The 18,294-nt window shown below is 48.5% G+C and overlaps 2 protein-coding genes across 2 annotated transcripts in view; one reads left to right on the plus strand and one right to left on the minus strand.

The window, feature by feature from the left end:
• The window catches only part of PSMC1 (proteasome 26S subunit, ATPase 1), an 11,387-nt gene extending 10,372 nt beyond the window's left edge, over nt 1–1,015 (plus strand). Inside the window, exon 11 of the mRNA XM_011357135.2 lies at nt 717–1,015. Within this exon, the coding sequence (XP_011355437.1) occupies nt 717–851 (135 nt within the window). The 3' untranslated portion in view covers nt 852–1,015. The remainder of the gene's footprint in view (nt 1–716) is intronic.
• Nucleotides 1–18,294, minus strand: part of NRDE2 (NRDE-2, necessary for RNA interference, domain containing) — a 42,566-nt gene continuing 24,272 nt past the window's right edge. The window contains exons 8-14 of the mRNA XM_011357136.2: nt 16,894–17,014; nt 12,577–12,752; nt 10,233–10,619; nt 8,498–9,426; nt 7,677–7,815; nt 2,700–2,771; nt 1–2,152 (exon numbers count right to left, since the gene is read on the minus strand). Of these exons, the coding sequence (XP_011355438.1) occupies nt 2,027–2,152; nt 2,700–2,771; nt 7,677–7,815; nt 8,498–9,426; nt 10,233–10,619; nt 12,577–12,752; nt 16,894–17,014 (1,950 nt within the window). The 3' untranslated portion in view covers nt 1–2,026. The remainder of the gene's footprint in view (nt 2,153–2,699; nt 2,772–7,676; nt 7,816–8,497; nt 9,427–10,232; nt 10,620–12,576; nt 12,753–16,893; nt 17,015–18,294) is intronic.

Below are 18,294 nucleotides of genomic sequence, written 5' to 3' on the forward strand. Positions count from 1 at the left end.
GTACCAACGTTTTTACTTTGAAAAATTTCAAGCCTTCAGAAAAGTTGCAACAATAGTAAACACTCATATACGCATCACCTCGATTTACCAAATAGTACCATTTTACCCGTTTGCTTTATTTTTTTATGCACAAATGTATTTTTCTGCTGAACCATTTGAAGTAAATACCCTGGTGGCCATAACCCAATAGAAACTTCAATGCAGGATTGTGTTGTCACATGTTGCCTATATTCTTCTTTTACTTTGGCAAGTAATATATTGAGGAAATATATTAGAATAAATACTATGTTGAAACTTACACTATTTAACCAGAATGTGTTCTCTTATGACTCTAGAGCAATGAAATGGATATATACTCTGTTGCCTCAGTTTCTCAGTATAATTGCATCTGTTTCCTAAAAATACTACTTCCCTGCAAGCAGACTGTGAGAACGCACTGATCGGCCAAGCCACGTGGCTGGTTAGCACCTGAGCCGATACCAGAACCCAAAGCCTCAATTCCTGGCCCATCCTCCTCCTCAGTTACTCCAGTCTAAGCTACCTCAGATTCTCTGAGAAAATAATTAGAAGGCTTAAAACAATTTTTAAAATTGAATCTTTTCCCAAATAGATTTGAACAATTCGTGTTTACTGTCTTACACCTTACTTCAAAATAGCTCTGAATTGTTAGCATGTAAACGAGTATTTCACTGTCTGAACATACTGTTCTCTTACAGGCAATCTGTACAGAAGCTGGTCTGATGGCCTTGAGAGAACGTAGAATGAAAGTAACAAATGAAGACTTCAAAAAATCTAAAGAAAATGTTCTTTATAAGAAACAGGAAGGCACCCCTGAAGGGCTCTATCTCTAGCGAACCACAGCTGGTGGGGCTGAGGAAGCTGCCCGGAGGAACCCGTTTCCTGTTGGTCTTCATTAGCAGAACGTCCTGTGTCCTGTGCCCCTTTCTGAGCATGATGTGTGGAGGGACCGTCATGCAGTGCTCTCTTCCCAATAAAGCGCGCTCTTTCTCAAGCAGTTCATCCTGTTTCTGGAACCTTGACACCCGCCGCTCGGCAGCAATAATTGGTAGATCCAGGTGTCAGGGAACCTTCTGGGCCATCACAAGAGTGCAGACGTCACTCCCTGTTGCCCCACATCACGCCCCCAGTGCTGGTGATAGAACTGTTCAGCAGCTGCTAATGGGGAAGACAGGATCGCAACCACACAGCCAGCGAGCTTTGCTGTTCAAGCAACAGAGCCAAGTTCACATGGCTCTGGCGTCACAAGAAAATACATCCTTCCCTCCCAGAATGCCTGCGGGTTCTCTCTCTCGTGGGGCAGGAGGGGAGAACTGGTGCTGCTAAGGGACAGAGGATTCCTAAAAAACCCAGGTCAGGGATGCCGCATCGTCCTCAAGAGCGTCCAGAAATGTGTCAGAGCTTCTGCCCTTCCTTCCTTTCTGAACACGTTAGTCCTGAAGCCAGCAAGTGGGGCAGCAGGCGTCCCCTTGCCTGGCCGACTCCCTCGGGTGCTCCACGACGCCACCCTAGAAAGTGCTCTAGCTATGTTGCCTTCCCTCCTTGTCCCAACCAGTGTCCATCTGTTTCTAGCCAAAATTCTATTCTACAACACTAGCTTTTCCAGATGAGGTGCCAAAGAAATTCTTCCGCAATGCTAGACTTGGCAGGACCACTAAGGGTGCCCGCTGAGCAGGTATGTCACCACGGGGCCGGCGCTGGCCAGAAAGAGCAGAACAGCTCACACACACCAACCACAAAGGCTTAGTTACCACCTGGCCTGATGCTCATCTCCGCACATACATACACAGATTCACATATATGATATGTAAAACGATAGCTTTTGTGTCATTTGCACAACAAAAAAATGTGCAAGGGTGAGAGACTGATAACCCAGACACAAATTATCTAGAAACTTAAAAAGGAGTCTAACACTCGCACGCATGTGTCACCCGTCTCCTCCTGCTCGTCCTGGCTCCCACGGCAGGCGACGTGGCCCTGGAGGGGTGGCCCCATACCCTCCTGGTGTCTAGTCCTCGAGCAGAAGCTCCAGCTCCTCCACCGGCAGGCGCACTCGGAGCTCCTTCTCAGTCATCAGGTCCAGGATCTCCTGCATCTCGCCAGGGAAGTACTCTACGGCGTCCATGTACAACACCTGGGGGGGAGAGCCACCACCCTGATCAGCCACTTCTTGTCCTAGCGAGCCAGCCCTCCTGTGCCCCCTCTACATCATCCCTCCCCTTCCCTGTCCTAACTCGGCAGCACCTGGGCACACCTCAGGAAGGACACTGAACCCAAAGTAGAGTGAAAGCAAACTCAAAGTGAGGTCTTCTCTTTCCGAAGGGGGACCAGAGCTGCTGGCAGACTTTGCAGTCACTATGACTGATTTCTGAACCTCTGACCTGGGCACTGCGAGGCAGACTTGGGACAGAGATGCCACCGCTTTCAGCATCTGGGCTGAACTCAGGGCAAATGCTGGGAAGCCAGCTGCTCGCAGCAACACTTAGGAAACACCGGCTCCAGTGCAGGGAAAGGAACATGCCCACAGGCTCAGGCTCCAGAGGGGACAGATTGAGTAAGAGAAGTCTGGGACATGCCCTGTCTGGTGATACAGGTAAGGGCTGGGCAGACACTGGCTGGACTGATGCTTACAGCAGGAAGGTCCTGGGAAATCTGAAGACACCACGGTCTTCAGAACTTACCTTTGCCCAAGGACAATTCTGAAGTGCTTTGTAGAACACACCTTTGCTTCTTTCTTTATTTCCTAAGGAAACCTGAGGTGAGGGGAACAAATACAAAAGTGATTAACTGAAACAGGGAGGCTAAGGCTGTGTACAGAAAGCTCCTGCACTGACCCACACGGAGGCGCGTCAGCTGCAGTCAGCCTGCCTGTGGGGACAGCCTGGCCCACCACAGCGGCTACTGGGTGTCTAAACCATGGGACGTTCTTGGGGCCGCTTCTGTATGGGGTCATTTCCCTCCACCGAGAGGCCCAGAGCGTAGTCCTTTCACACTTCTAACTTGTCTTTACGTCCTTCCCTGTGGGCCCTCACGCCTTTCGTAACTAATAATGCCTGAACCGAGGCCATGTGAGTACAATACAGCTGATGACTTCATAGAAACAAAACACTTGCTTTAACACTTGCTATCTTCTGAAACCTTAAGAGAAATGACAGAATCAGAACTCCTGAATCTGTAACACTGAAAGTAAAGTTTCAGTCAGGAATTTAAGTCTGAGCATGTAATTCAGCAGGTTTTCTCCTCTCTAGGAATAAAACCCTCAGTCTCAACTCACATGTGCTCTTTCCACGCCCGCTGTGGCAGCCGGTGCCCACAGGGGCCTCGCCCAAGTCCCAGGAAGGGACCCGTCACTTGGCAGCTCCTCCAGGCCCTCACAGCCCACCTGAACAGCCCCCCAGAATGGCAGCTGTTAGTGGGCACAAGCCGAGCTCACAGAGCTGAAGTCTGTTTCTGGACATTCCACCCACCCACCTCCTGCAGACTCCCCGTGCCCCCAGGAGAACCTTCTGGTGGACGCCTGGTCTCCGCCAGGTGGCTGGTGCTCAGCATCGAGCATGGAACCAGTCGAGACTACTGACTGGCCTCCCATAAACCTTGGCAATGGCGTCTAGACACCCCAATCAATGGCTCAGGAGCTGGATCTACCAAGGTCAGCCTGCCTTTCCCATCATTTCAAGTTAACTCCCACAGTCACCAAGACTGACTTCGGACTGTAACCAGCAGCTGTGATAACCTGGCTTCAGGCAAGGCTCAGGCCTCCCCCACCTCCAAGCACCTGCCACACATGGCCAGCGTCATGACCCGGGGACTCCCATCTCCCCTCCCTGGCCTGGGCCTCTGCAGGTCTGAGGCTACAGCCCTGGATTTATACCCCAGGAGCCATGTGAGCTGCTCTTCCTTCCTTATCCTCTCCTAAAATACTGATTCAACTTAAGACTTTTCCCCCTCGTTTCTGAAAGAAGAAAAAAAGATTGTATTACTGTTACTTTCTCAACCACCGTATCAGGGAGACACAGATAGCCCTGGTACGTGAGGTGGCCAGCCTCGAGTAAGAGATGCCCTGTGCGGCTGTCGACCGGCCGCCAGACACCTCTGCCGTATCCGGTGCAGAAGGGCTCAAGGCCAGTGCGAGCCGCTGCTTTTTCCGTTCGGGATGTCATATCCTAAGACACGGCCTTGGGTTCGTCCTTTCCCTCTCACTGGAGCAGAGCCTCAGGTGGCCTGAGAGGAGTCCGTGGGCGCGACCCCGGCTCTCCGTGTCCGCCCTCCTCACCCGGCGACTTTCCTCAGCTTAAACCCCGACTCCCTGTAAAATCCTAAGTCAGGGCTGCAGTCTACCCAGCAGGTGACTCCCGTGGGGTCGTGACCAGGTGCAAGCGTGTCTCCTCACGCAGACCGGCCCGTCTCAGGCCCCGAACCGGACACGTGCAGAAGGAGGACAGAGCCGAGGCAGGGGCAGAGCTGGCGCATCGGTCTCCAGGGAAGCCTCTGACTCCGCCAGCGGGACTAAGCCCAGGCACGACGCCTCATGCAGGCCACAGGAGGACTCAGCAAACAAGACCCTCATGAACAGGCGACACATGCCTATGGGAGGTCCTGGTGCTGTGGGCCAGCTGCCCAGACCAGAGCTGGGTGAGTAATCCTCTCCTGACACGGGTGGGTGTGAGGCTGGAAGGGCCCGGTGGCTGCCGCCCACCCGCAGTGACAGAACCGGTGCTGGCACTGCCCAATCAGGGGGGCCGGGTGGTGCTTCGTAATCCCTTGCTGTGGCATTTTTGTACCTTCTTATCTGACGTGTGCCGCCTCTGCACAGGGGCGCAACAACCCCCGTCTCTGAGAGAGAAGGCTGAAGGTCTTCAGGCTTTTGCAATGTTTGATTCTCTTTTCTTAACTGAGTATAAACGAACCTGAGTGACTGTTAACAATTCTTTGAAAAAGTAATTTGACAGAACTGATATCCAGCCCTCCCCAAATCAAAGACACATTTCTACAATGTGTCTCTCTGCATGCTCCTGCGAGGAGGCTGGCAGGAGGCTGGCAGGAGGCTGGCAGAGGAGGCTGGCACCAGTGCGGGAGGCTTGCTGAGTCACGGCTGCCAGGAAGGTGGGCAGAAGAGGACTCTCCCCTCCCTCCAGCGCCTGTAAACGGTGCCCTTTCGATGTATTGTAACTTCTGCCGGCTGTCAACAAAGTGGAAAGAGAAATGACACTGGACAGTAAAACAAAATCTAAGGATTCCAACTTAGATATGTCACCGTTCCCTTTATAGGTATTTAGGTTTCTTCATCAGGCCCACAAAATCAACTGATTTACTTAAATCTCTTTATCATGCAGGCAGATGACCAAACTAAAGAACTCTAAGAATCTTGAAAATAACTATAATTTTAGCCAAAACACCAAAAACAGTTTGGCTAAAAGTATTCGTGTGTATGCAGAACAGCACATTTGAAAGTCCCCTCTCAAAAACAAGCTTTAAACTAAGTTTCAACCTTAGCAGAAAATTTTAACTTGTTTGTCCAATTCCTCTTTTTTCCCCATATTCTCCATGGCCAACAGTAAGTTTTAATTCCTTCACTTTTGCATGAGAAAAAAAGCAAGCAAGCAAATACACCTGCATGTATGCTGTGTGTGCGTGATATGCACGCTGGAAGGCACAAACGCACAAGCACACAGAACCACACCCTCCTCCACGGAGCCTCATCCTCGGCTCCCTTCTGCCCTCTCCTGGCACTGCTAAGGGCCCAATCTGATTTTGCATTTTGGCCCAATCTGATTTTCTCACTGTGGTTATCAACGCTCTAGGAGACCACCTAGACAGACACTTCAGGAGCTGCTAGCCGAAGTCCCTACTCTAATCAATCTAATCAATCTTCGTCCAATACTAACCTTCCTCAAGATATCAAACTTCCCTCAGGGCCCGAATCTTTTCTCCCAAGTCAACAAGAACTTTTCTGTCTACAATCCAACCCAATCTGGCTCCTGGCAGATTCTCAGTAAAAACACTGGAAGTCTGCACCTCACCCTATCTCTCTCTACTTATAAAAGACTGGAGACATTCAATGGGCAAAATTCCAAGCTCCCCTTCATTTGCCTCGAAAGACTCAGAGTATGAGCGCTGGGAATGTCAGGGGGCGTCTCCTCTGCTCTTTCGGCCTCATGACAGGCGGGAAACTCGACCGGACCCAGTTCTGGCTGCCGCCCCAGCAGCCACCTCTGCTTCTGGGCCACGGACGCACGACGGACGCCTCGGCAGCACGTGGGCTCCTGAAGGTTCCCATTTCACACAAGGCAGTTGAGACATAAAATCTGAGCTTTGGTCTGAAGAAAAAATGTTTGAAAAAAGCACACAACCTTTTGTGATGCCAACCTCGGCCCAGAGATGTGCCCATTTGTCCTGGGGGTGCCAAAGAGCTGCTCAGCTGAAACGATGCACCCTTCCCTACGACTCGGGCCTTTCAAAGGTCAGGGAAGGCACGCCCCGATGAGTTCCAGAACCTAAGAAGGAGAGCCCAAAGCTCTCCGACCCCCTAACGTACTCTCGCCATCTCTTTACACCGACTCCCACACGTCAGTTGGAAATGTTCAAATACTTTGATTTTTAAGAACTTATCCTATGGAAATAATCAGAACTATACATAAGATTTATATATAAGGTCACTGCTGACTTCTGAAAGGTACGATATTTATTGGAAGTCACTAGGATATGACTTAGTAGCCTTGAGGTAAATAACACTCAAGTGGCCTACAAGATTATTTCTAGAACAGCATGCAACTTGGCAGTAGATATGTTACAGGAATGACGCCCATCCACGAGCCAGGTCTTTAACCAAAGGCAAAGCCACTTCACTTCCTCGACTCCGTGAAGCCCAAGACCCACCTTTCAGCCTGCACAGGCACAGTAAAAAGTGAAATGGGCGTCTCACCATATTCCATCACTATGGTACTTTTAGGTGAAAACAAAGCTGCTTTGGAAATGTCTAATTTAAAAACCACATTCTAGACACAATCTCATCTGTTAATAACAAACAGATCAGGACCTGGAAATTTTCATGAGCAGAACGGCAAAGGATTTAAGTCTCTTTCAAATGAAACCTCTTAGACCAGGGGTCCCCGACCCCCAAGCCAAGGACAGGTACCAGTCTGTGGCCTGTTAGGAATCGGGCCACGTGGCAGGAGGTGAGCGGTGGGCAAGCAAGTGAAGCTTCATCTGCATCTGCAGCCACTCCCCAGGACGAGCATCACCGCCTCAGCTCCGCCTCAGATCATCAGACATTAGATTCTCACAGAAGCATGAGTCCCTGATGCCAAAAAGGTTGGGGACTGCTGTCCTAGACCATTTCCAAGTTGTTGACTCAACGAAGTCAACTCAGAGAAACCCACATGAAGTTCTGCTGCACTAAAACACCCAGTAATTACTCCTCCCTGTCATTCCACCAAATACCTTGAGTAAAACTGCCACTTGCAACCCTTACCAAGTTCTCAGAGACCGGACCCTGCTCTGCCCCGGCTCCTGTAAGGGATCACCATGGCCACGGCGGCAGGAGCAGGAGGTACAGACCACCCAGCTTTCCCACGCAGTGGCTACCGGATGCCTGCACTTTCTCACTCAGAAAGGAAGAAACAATTCTGCATGCAAACAAAAACTAAATATTTTCTTACCAAAAAATTCAAATACATCCTCCATAGTAAAGGGCACTGGCTGCCATTGTCACTCCGCATTGCATTTTCGAACAGGGCTTTGATCCGATGTGTCAAGCCAGTCTCAGGAATCGTGGCATGGACCTCTCTGCCATCTACCCTGCAAGACAAAGGCCGTGTAACTCCGAGACAAGTTCTCGCACCCCGGGTCGCAGGAGGAAGAGATAACATCAGTGATAACGAATGTCAGCAATATCTGGGTCACAGCGTGTCAGAGACAGGGCTGCCCCTCAGGTCTGTGGGCGCCGGGGGCGTGGAGTGCGATGTGATATGGCTTCTCCAAGGCCAGAGGAAGGTAGTGTCCAGGGTTCTGTGGCTTCTATACCACGCTGAGTCTGCCGAGAATCACACGCCAACTCCTCGTTTCTCGGGAACCCACTGGAGAGGTGAAGTGGCTTATTTAAGGTCACACAGCTAGTATGTGGAAGAGCTAGGATCTGAACCCAGAGTCCAGCTCCAGAGCCTGTGCTCTTACCCATGGTGCTTTTCTACAGCTTCCCAGATACCTGAAGGCCTGACAGTCACCAGCCACGCACCTTAAGCAACATTCAGGATCCCAAAACGTATGACTTAGCAAGACGGCGACAAAGCCTCTAAAACAAGATGCTGCTACTTGTGAGTCTCTCATTCCTCTTTCAGTGTTATTCCCTAATACCTAAAACACCCGCGGCAAGTGTGCCAGGCACTGGCCTGTACTCATCTCCGTCTCCCTGCGGCCTGGCAGGGTGGGGGAAGCTGCACATAAAGAATGCGCACACACGAATAAAATGATCTGTAATTACCTCTGAACAGTTTCCACCAGTCTCTTCCTCATTTTCTCAGCTTCAATTGCAAACAACCAAGGCTCCAAGGGCTTCGCAGACCTGGTGATGGCATCGAAGAATCTTCTGGTCTTACTGGCACTGTGGGATTTGCTCTGAATCTGGACATACGACCTCCACAGCACCTGGTTGCCCGGATACAGCTTCAGAGCCTCTGAGAGCACCAACCGCAGAGGAGCCAGAGGGTAAATGCTGACTTTCATGTGGAACCTGAGCAGGCTTGTGTGCATCAGGGTGACGGCCTCGAGAACGCCGCTCAGACTCCGGGGGCCGACACTGTCCTCCGGGCCAGGGCCTTCTGGGGAGACAGAGCCCTTCAGTTTTGCAGATACCTGCTCATATATCCGCAGAGTGGCATCGATCCCAACAGTCAAATACTGGAAGAGCATAAAACATTTAACCAAGCTGATTAGGCGGTTAAGGGAATCAGGGGCAGCTGGATCGGAGACACAGCTGTCACCCAAACAGTCCTGCAGGGCATGTTCGTAAGCTTTCCGAGCTTTCAAAATGTGAACGGCCAAGACCTGCCCAGTGTAGGACCCACACACACCATTCTCAGTCAGTCTGGTTAATATGTGAACGGCTCGGGCTGTGGCGGCCCCTCTCACGTCCGGCAACAGCTCCACCTCCAATTCCGCGTAGAGCAGACTGAGCTCACAGAGTTCGTAGTCCTTCAGCTCCTTGCTCCCCGCCATGCTAAGTGCTGTATCGAAAACCTTCCTGGCATCTTCTGTGTTGCCAAGCAACCATTCCAGATGGGCATACTGCTTCCAGAGGCAAAAATTGTTGCGGTTTTCTGGCTCCTTAAGGAGATTCTTGGCTAGTTTTTTGCAGTTCTTTCCTTGTGACTTTAATCTCTTCTTGTTTTTAGTGTGCAGACACCAAATGACCTAGAGGTAAAAAGAAAAGAATGACTCCAAGTACTCTGTGATGTTAAAGCAATCCCTTTGTGCTGTCACCTTGAAAAAGCCACACAAGGTGTCTGCACTTCCTTCCTTCATCACCTGTTTGGTAAACACTTAGGATCTCTGAGCCAGGAAACAAATCAGGGTTTTACTAAGGCGACAGGTGCCCCAAAATGAACACATCCAGGTTTCCATCTGAAACCTCTATGAACAAGGCTCATATACTCCAAGTGTTCCTCTCCAGAGAGAGGTGGCCTCCAAATTTTATCAGACGATACTATTTTAATAATACAGCCTGGTGTATGCAATCTGCAGTTAAAGCATCAGACCTTTGGGTGTGAAGACTCAATACTAATTGAGTCTTCACACCCAAAGACTCAATGGTGGCCAGCAGAGGGAAGAAGACTCAATCCTAGATGAATTTCTAGCAGATAGCTACAAAGGGCAGGGTAAGTAGCTTATTATCTATTTTAATAAGCCCCCCCCCTAAATCCTCTAACCCTGCTTAAGCTTAAGCCTGGTTCTTAACACTAACTGCTCATATAATCACAGACATCTGGTAATACAAGAATCGACACAATAAACAGCTTCGGTCCCTAAGGTGCTGGCCTTCCTCCTGCGTTCCTCCTCTCCACTGCAGCCCCTTGGAGGGGCAGCCACACACCAGACGCCTTTAGGGTCCCCAAAGGAGGTGCTGTGGCCCAGTACCCTGAGGAACACCAAGAACCTGTGATTCCATTATGCACACGGACACAAAATGGAGTCCCCGCCCGGGAAGAGGGTGAAGATACCTTTGCAATCTCGTACTGTAACCAGGAGAAGCAGAGCTGAGACCGCTCCTTAACAGAAAACAGCGGCATCACAAGGTGGAAGATGTTGCGGATGAAATCCTCGCCCTCTCGGTCGTGACCCCTGCTCCAGCGCCGGCAGCCCAACTGGTCCATGCGGCCGACATAGCTAACGCCGGAAAATGAAAGGCTGAGAGAAGTCAGTGGCTTCTCATCATAAAGTCCGTTATCAAAGATGCTGTTCTCATCCATGGCCAGATAGAAGCAGGAGGCTGGAGGGCTGAAGCCGGAAGGCACGCCCAGGAACTGCAGAAAGGCCGCGATCAGCGCGAACTGAAGCTCTGGGCTGGAAAGTCGGATCAGGGATTGTCCAATATCATCAAACAACACCTGCAATAAGACAGGATAAAGTGACCTATTTGGGAGTTTATTTACTGCGACAAACAAAAAAGCTGTCACGATTTTTCCCACAATTCTTTTTACATGAATATATCATGATTCGACATATTCAGATTACATTTTAAACAGACAGACAGGAGCTAGGTTTTCTGCAAGACGCAAAAAAAGCTGGAGGCCTCGCAGGGAGCTGCGGCACTGCTGGCGCTCTCCCTCCTCCCAGGGACTCTCTGGGGGGAGGACCATGGGCAGGCCTAGGTCTTTCAAAGTATTCTAACGGGGCCACAGAGAATCTGGAGTCATACTCACCTTGAAAGCATGCATAAGTGTTGTTACAGTTACTTCGGTAAGTTGCAAATGTAAAAAATTTTTATTTGAAGACAGAAGCAACTTTACTATTTTGTGCTTTCCTTGTACAAAACTGCTTCAGGAAATGAAAAATATGCTCGAATAGATAAACAGCAGCACGGTAAGAAAGAGACTACAGCAGCAACGAACCACGTTAAGAGCAATCAGAAGAGCCTAATACTGACCACAAACGTTCGTGGTTGACTGGACACAATGACTTTAAAATGTAAGGCCCTGCAGACTACCCTTTTTCTCAAGGTCCTGCTTAACTAATCGGTCTTCGTGGCTCTCATCAAAGAAGGACTGACTACCTGGGATACAAATGATCAAAACCATCAAATAATCTGACATCTTCTCCATCAGACTTTGAGTAGAGAAAAAGTTAGGTGACAAGAAACTGTAATAGTTTCCTCCAGAAATCAGCCAAAATTCTGAGCTATGAGAACTAACTTCTGGAAGGGTGGCGTGAACTCTGTAAAGCCCTCGAGCCCCACGGAAAGACCCCGCTCTTCCCTGAACCTCAGCTTCGGCCAGGTAAGGGCCCCTACGTGCAGACCAGCCTCACGGCGGTGCCCTCACCAAGCACTCCAGTGAGCTGAGGTTTTCCCCCACTTCCTGCCCAGAGATCACCTCCTTCTCTCTTCCCAACTCTCTGTGCCTCATTTCTGTCTGGCCTCACCACTCCTCAAACCTTCCAGGTACTGAAACTTCACTCATGCTGATCCCTCTGCCTAGAGCAGAAGCTCTGGCATCAAACAACTGTTCATTCGACATCTAGGACTATTAACTGAATACTCGCCGTAGGACAAGCACGGTCCAGGCACTGGTGATTCAACGGTAAAGAAAACAGACAAAACTCCCCACCCTCAAGGCACGTAACTCGTAGGGAGGGTCACATGCCAAAGCTAACAAGCCTCACCACTGAGACACTTCTCAGTCTATACCTGTCACATGCCCCATGCCAAGCAACACAGTTGGTATCTCATGAAACTGGGTCAATTCCAGGTACCAAAACAGAATCTCTTCCTTTATTTTAATGTAAGACTTCCAGAGCTCTGGCCACTAGACACAGAGTAGCATGTCCCAAGTCACACAATAACAGTAAATAAGACACCTAATGTGAGCTCAGTACTTGGCACACGACAGGTTATGCATGCCAGTCTCTTCCCCAGCAAGACAAGCTGTATGGTGACTGCCCCAGTATGGCCTCCACACCTAGTCCCTCGTGCCTCTGGAGTCAATCCTAGCTGCTACATTTCTGAGGATGTAAGAGTGGGGTGGGAAAGATGGACACGGTTAAAGAATCTAGGACAGTAATTCCACATTTTTAAACCCTGAGCCCTCAAGCTTCCATGTGAAAATGTAACAGAACCACCTGGAAGACAGTCTCCAGAAGGGTGACCGTGAGAGCCCACCCTCCTGTTTGAGGACAGGGACTACCTGGTCAACTGCCTCTCTGCTCCCACAGCGCCAGCAGCCAACCAATTCTACCCTGGTTTTCGGTAAGAGGGAAGCTTCCAGACAGGAAGGAGCAGGTTGGCATCTCCTGAGCCAGGCAGGTGCTCAGGGAGCCCAGCCACCTTCTTCGGGGGCGGGAACCTGCCTGTCTCTCGGGATCCTCGCAGTCCTCCTCCGTCTGCTTCTTGGTCTTTTCAGGCCGCCACGGCCGCCAGTGCCTCCGGTCACGGGAGCGCTCGGCAGCGAGCCAGATCTGCCACCGGGGCAGAGTCTTATCTCTTATTTCCTGGTCATCGTCTTCTGGTTCATCATCATCATCATCTAGACAAGAACAAAACATCCAGCTTGCTTAACCAGCAAACAGAACCATCAAGACCCGGTCAACCTGTGTGCCAGGAACTGTGGTAAGCACCTGGAATGCCAGGATGAGTGAGACCTGGGGCCGGCCTGGGACATGCCAGGCAGTCAGGGACTCTCCTGTAGTCACGTGCACGTTCCCAGGAGGAACGGCAGATTAGCAGGTAAAATCAAGTGATTTACACCATCACAGCACCTAAAACGGGAACGACACGTATTCCAGAACCTTCGTGGTGATGAAACGTTCTGTATCTGTGCTAACATGGCAGCCACTGGTAACTCATTGTGACTTACTGGGCACTTAAAATGTAGCTGGTAGAGGACCTGAATATTTATTTCATTTTAATTAATTTTAATTAAAATAGCCACATGTGGCCAGTGGCTCCCATACTGAACCACATATTTCTAGAATGCTAAATGACATATAATGACAGCTTTCGTTTAGAGTTTCTTAAGCCATCAGAATTTTTAAGTCAATGGCTTTATGATTATGACCTATAGTCTTTAAAAAAAAAAAAGGTAACTCAAGGTATCTTATACTTGCTTTCACTTTGTTCCCTAATTCTGAACATGCAGACTAGAAAAGGAAAAAGTCTGAGTCTTCTGTAAAGTTCAATATTTTAAAATAAACAAACATACAGAGTATAGAAAACAATACAGCCACCTGGAAAATGGTTTGGCAGTCTCCTATAAAACTAACATGCACTTACCATAAGACCCAGCAATCATACTTTTGGTGCTGATCCCAGAAAAATGAAAACCTTTGATCAAATAAACACTAATGCCCATAGCAGCTTTGTTCATGAGAGCCCCGAACTAGAAACCACCCAGATGTCCTTAGGAGAACGGCAGTGATGTATCTCTGCCAGGGGACGCTACTAAGCCACAAATGCGAACTGCTGACACATGCGACAATTTGGATGAATCCTAGGGGAATTATGCTACGTGAAAAAAAAGCCTATCTTAAAAGTGACACAGAAAACAAGTGTTGGTAAGGATGTTGAACCCTAGTGCATTCGTGGTGGGCATGTAAAATGGTGCAGCCACTATAGAAAACACTATAGCGGCAGTTCCTCAAAGAATGAAACCTACACCACCAGATGACCTGGCAATGCCACTTCTGGGTATAAACCCAAAAGAACTGAAAGGGACTCACTCAAGCAGATACTTGCACACTCATGTCAATAGCAGCCTTCTTCACAATTGCCAAAAGGTGAAGCAACCCAAGCGTCCATCGACAGATGGATGAAAAAACAAACTGTGGCATCTACATACAATGGAAGATTTTTCAGTCTTGGAAGGAGACATTGACATGCCACACACTGGATGCACCCTGAAGACACCATGCTAAGTGAAATAAGCCAGTCGCAAAACAACAAACATTGCCTGATCCCATTTACGTGATGTTCTTAACGTAGGCAAATTCACAGAGACAGAAAGTAGGGTGGCTGTCCGGGGCTGGGAGGAGGGCTAGCATCTGACGGGTACAGAGTTTCAGGTGAGGAAGACGGAAGCGTCGAGATGGACAGGAGGAGTGATGGCCGCACAAAAGTGTGAATGTAGTTAATGTCAATGAGCTGTGCACACTTAAAAATGGTTAAAATGGCAAATTTTATGTATATTTTACAACAAAAATTTGTTTTTAAAAAGTCTCATGACACATGATTTCACTTATGTAGCATACTGAAATATTTAATGAGATAATAGAGATGGAGGACAGACCAGTGGTTGCCTGGGGCGGGGGGGAACAGGGGAGAAGGGAAGGTGGACACAGCCACAAAGGGGGGCCGTGAGGGAGCCTGGGGGTGAAGAAACAGTTCTGTCTTGACTGCAGCGGTGGTTACACAAAGCTACACTAAAACTGTACAGTATTCCACAAACGCATGCGCAGTGAGTGCATGTAAAACGTGAAATCTTAATAAACTGCGGATTGTATCAGTGTCAATTTTCTGGCTGTGATACTGTACAACAGCCACTGGGAGGGGACTGGATGAAGGCCGCAAAACCTCCCTGTGTATTTTTTTTTCAACTTCTTATGAATCTATAAGTACTCTAAAATAAACAACCCCAGAGAATGTAAATGCATGATATGTGTATTAGCATTTTAAATCCAATATTCTATCCCAACGCTCTTCTGAATTTCTCAAACAATTAAAATTATATATCTCCTTCTAATGATCTACATTTAAAATAATCCATTTATCGTACTGAAAAACTCTTAACATTAGGGAAATTACCCTTGTGAGATACCTGATTTTATTACATTTGGAATTCAAAGGAGTACACGGTTTTAGACAGACATACATATAGTTACAGATGAACAGGAAGTGAGGGCAAGAGAATGAGCTGTAATGTCTGAAAAAGAAATACCTCAGAATCCGTACTACTCTCTAAATGCCAACTTTGTCAGGAAGGACAAGAGAACTTAAAAGAAAAGCAAAAAAGCCATCAACTAGTGTTCTGGAACAAGAAACTTGCAACCTTTCTTCTGATCCTGGTTTTGGGGAGAGCTCCCACTAAATTCATTAGCCAGAAATACATTAAATTCATTAAATTCAACAGAAGATTCTCCATGATGGAAAGCTTGCAGGGTACATACGTACCAACACACATTCCTAACTTGATATTAAAAAAATCAAGGTTTTGACACTTGCATTATCATCCTGAGAAAACCAACTTTCCTTCTGATTATGAGTGACTACCAGACATATGGACACTTATCGGAGAAGTAATGGTCTCCGGACACTGCTATGAGAACTCGTCCTCACAGAAATGCAAAACATGGTAAACTTTAGAACATAAAGACCACACATTGTCAGAGTCTTGCTCGCTCATTAACAAAACAAACAAACAAAAACAATCTGGAAACAAAGCCATACTGAGTGGGTCACTCAGATAAGAGTTAGTACCAGAAAGACTGGCGTTTGGGGCTCTTCGTGTGGCCTTGCAGACTCGGTGGCTAGACCGCAATCCCCACCTCTGCTCCGCCCTGCGGGCTGCTCTTCTGCACGTGTTAAACTGCTGGGCAGACTGAAGGACAGTTCCAGGTCTCTGTGGGAAAAACACTCAAAGGGACTTCGAAACAGCTGAGGCTTCAATGGCCCAAGCGAGGCACAACTGTCACCTGATGGCGCTGTCTGTAGCAAGCTTGCCCCAAATACCCGAAGGACTCGTCCCTGCCTCAGTGGTGACAGACATGACCCCTGGCCCGGAGCTCTGCACGGTCATGCTGATCACAGCCAGTCGAGGTTCCCATTCCTCAGATGAAGAAACCCAGGCCCAGGAAGGTGATGACTTGCGCAAAGGGGCTGTCAAGCCTGGGCGAGGGGCCGTCTCCTGGGCGCCCGCCCTCTGCTATTCCCTGCCTCTTCCAAGAAGGCTGAAGGAATCCCCAGGTCACTAAGAGTTGCGCTGTGCAATGCCGTAGCCATGGCTACCAGGTGCTGGAAGGTGACTGGTCTGAACCAAGACGTGCTATACAAGGAAAATACACACCTGGTTTTTCAATACCTCTTACATGTTGAAATGTGAGTGGTTTGATATGTTTTTAACGTGGCTACTAGAAAACATGAAGTTACGTATGTGGCTTGAATTGTATTTCTACTGGGCAGTGCTGTTTTAGAGTGTTAATCAGGAAAGTGCATTGGGGCCATTTAGAAAGACAGTTATGTAAACGCTAGCTAATAATTATCTGATAGTATTCCTTAAAAGGCAAATACTTTTCAAAGGATCTGGACATTGCCAAGAAAACAAAAAGACTGTCTTACACACTAAAATGGGCGTGGGGTGGAGGGATCAGCAACAAAATTACTTCTTCAGGTGCCGCCTATAAGAAGAAAAATGACAAATACTTCCTCTGGAAAAAACCTCGAACCCTGACAGCGTTACGTACTGAAGGAACGGGGTAGACTGCTCTGAAGCCTCCAAGGGAAAGCGTCAGTCGATTCCCTCAGGACGTCTACTTCACGTATTTTGACAGTTCGATGTTTGTACAATGTTCTTAAGCTACTAAAAAAATGGCTTATATATATAAACAAACAATTGTGAAGATGTAAAAGCAAACTCTGAAAGAGAAAAAGCGTACACGTGCTGAGCGAGGCCTTACCTGGACTGATGACCACCCAGCCGCCCCGCTCCTGCTGGTGCATCCACGCTCTCCAGCCTCGGGCGCCCTTCTCCCCAGCCCGGGGCTCTCCACTGTCCCAAAACGGCTCAAAGAATTCTACCTGTTTAGGTTTAAAATATGGGAGTGAGCCTCACTTGTACAAAACTACTGAGTCACTGGTCCAAATAAGTGCCAACTGGCCTAAGAGGGGCTTGCGATTCTTGAACTCCTGCCTGTCGTCAGTGGCTGAAGTAGATACGTGATACATGCCCCAAAACAGAAAATGTAATGATGTGGTATGGGGGCGGCCTCCACGATAGCCCTCCGTGACTCTCTCCGGGCCCTGTGTTCACACTCTGCACGGTGGGCTGGGCCAGTCACTTCTGGCAAACAGAGTATTGCAAAAAGTGATGGGATGACACTCCTAAGATAAGGTTAAACGAGACTGGCCAGGGTCATCGAGAAGGGTAGGAATGGAGTGGTTTCCCAGTTCTGGCCCTGGCAGGCCAGTCTAACAGGGACAGTGGCATCGCAGCGGAGTGCGTCACACACCAGGAAGAGGACAGTGTCGCGGAGCCACAGGAGGTCAGGGGGATGGGGGGGGGGGCGCGTGGTGAACATCCTGACGTGGGCCCTGGACTCCGAGTGCACATCAGCCACCCAGGAAGGGGACTGGGAAGACGACACCCCTCTTTACAGGTGCTGCTCTTAGAAGAGGGATGGAAGAAAGTGCACTCAAGAAAAACAGGTTTTTTAGTGTGATAAATGGTTATAACCAGTTTAAACCACAGAAACACAGAACAGTAATACCAGACTTGGCCTGTTTTATGTTCTACTACTATTTACGGTAACAAGTCTCTGAGTTATAAAGATATGGAATATCATTAAATAAAAAGTTTTATTTCAAAGTTGTCATATAAATACTTTGCAAGTACATGTGCTGTTAGTATTTAAAACCTTGAGAGCATGGATCAGGGGTGGCTCTCGATGCTTCCGCATCCTGGGCAGTGCCCCGCCCCCGCCCCCCACTCCCATGACACATCTCGTCATTTGTCAGCAAAGCAGTGGGCATGAAGGCGATTCTGATCCTCGCCCCCAACCACACACCTCACACTCCCCAGGCTCGGCTAAGAATCACTTCCGTAGCACAGCATATCCTTAAGATAGCAAAGCGTGTCTTAAAATAACTTTGCTATCTGGCATATCATACTAACAAGCAGTTATATCAACATTAACCAATATTCTTTAACCTAATTTTGTCTAGAAAAAACAGATAAAAATGAAAAAGATAGTCTTCATAGGCAATTCATGAAAATTCTACAAGATGGAGACCTTGGCCTCTCGAGAAAGACCTTTGAAAGGTCATCATAAAGTCAGCTATCCTACCCGTCTGTCACCAGA

Source organism: Pteropus vampyrus, unplaced genomic scaffold (genome assembly GCF_000151845.1).
Source record: "Pteropus vampyrus isolate Shadow unplaced genomic scaffold, Pvam_2.0 Scaffold32, whole genome shotgun sequence".
Lineage (NCBI taxonomy): Eukaryota > Metazoa > Chordata > Mammalia > Chiroptera > Pteropodidae > Pteropus > Pteropus vampyrus.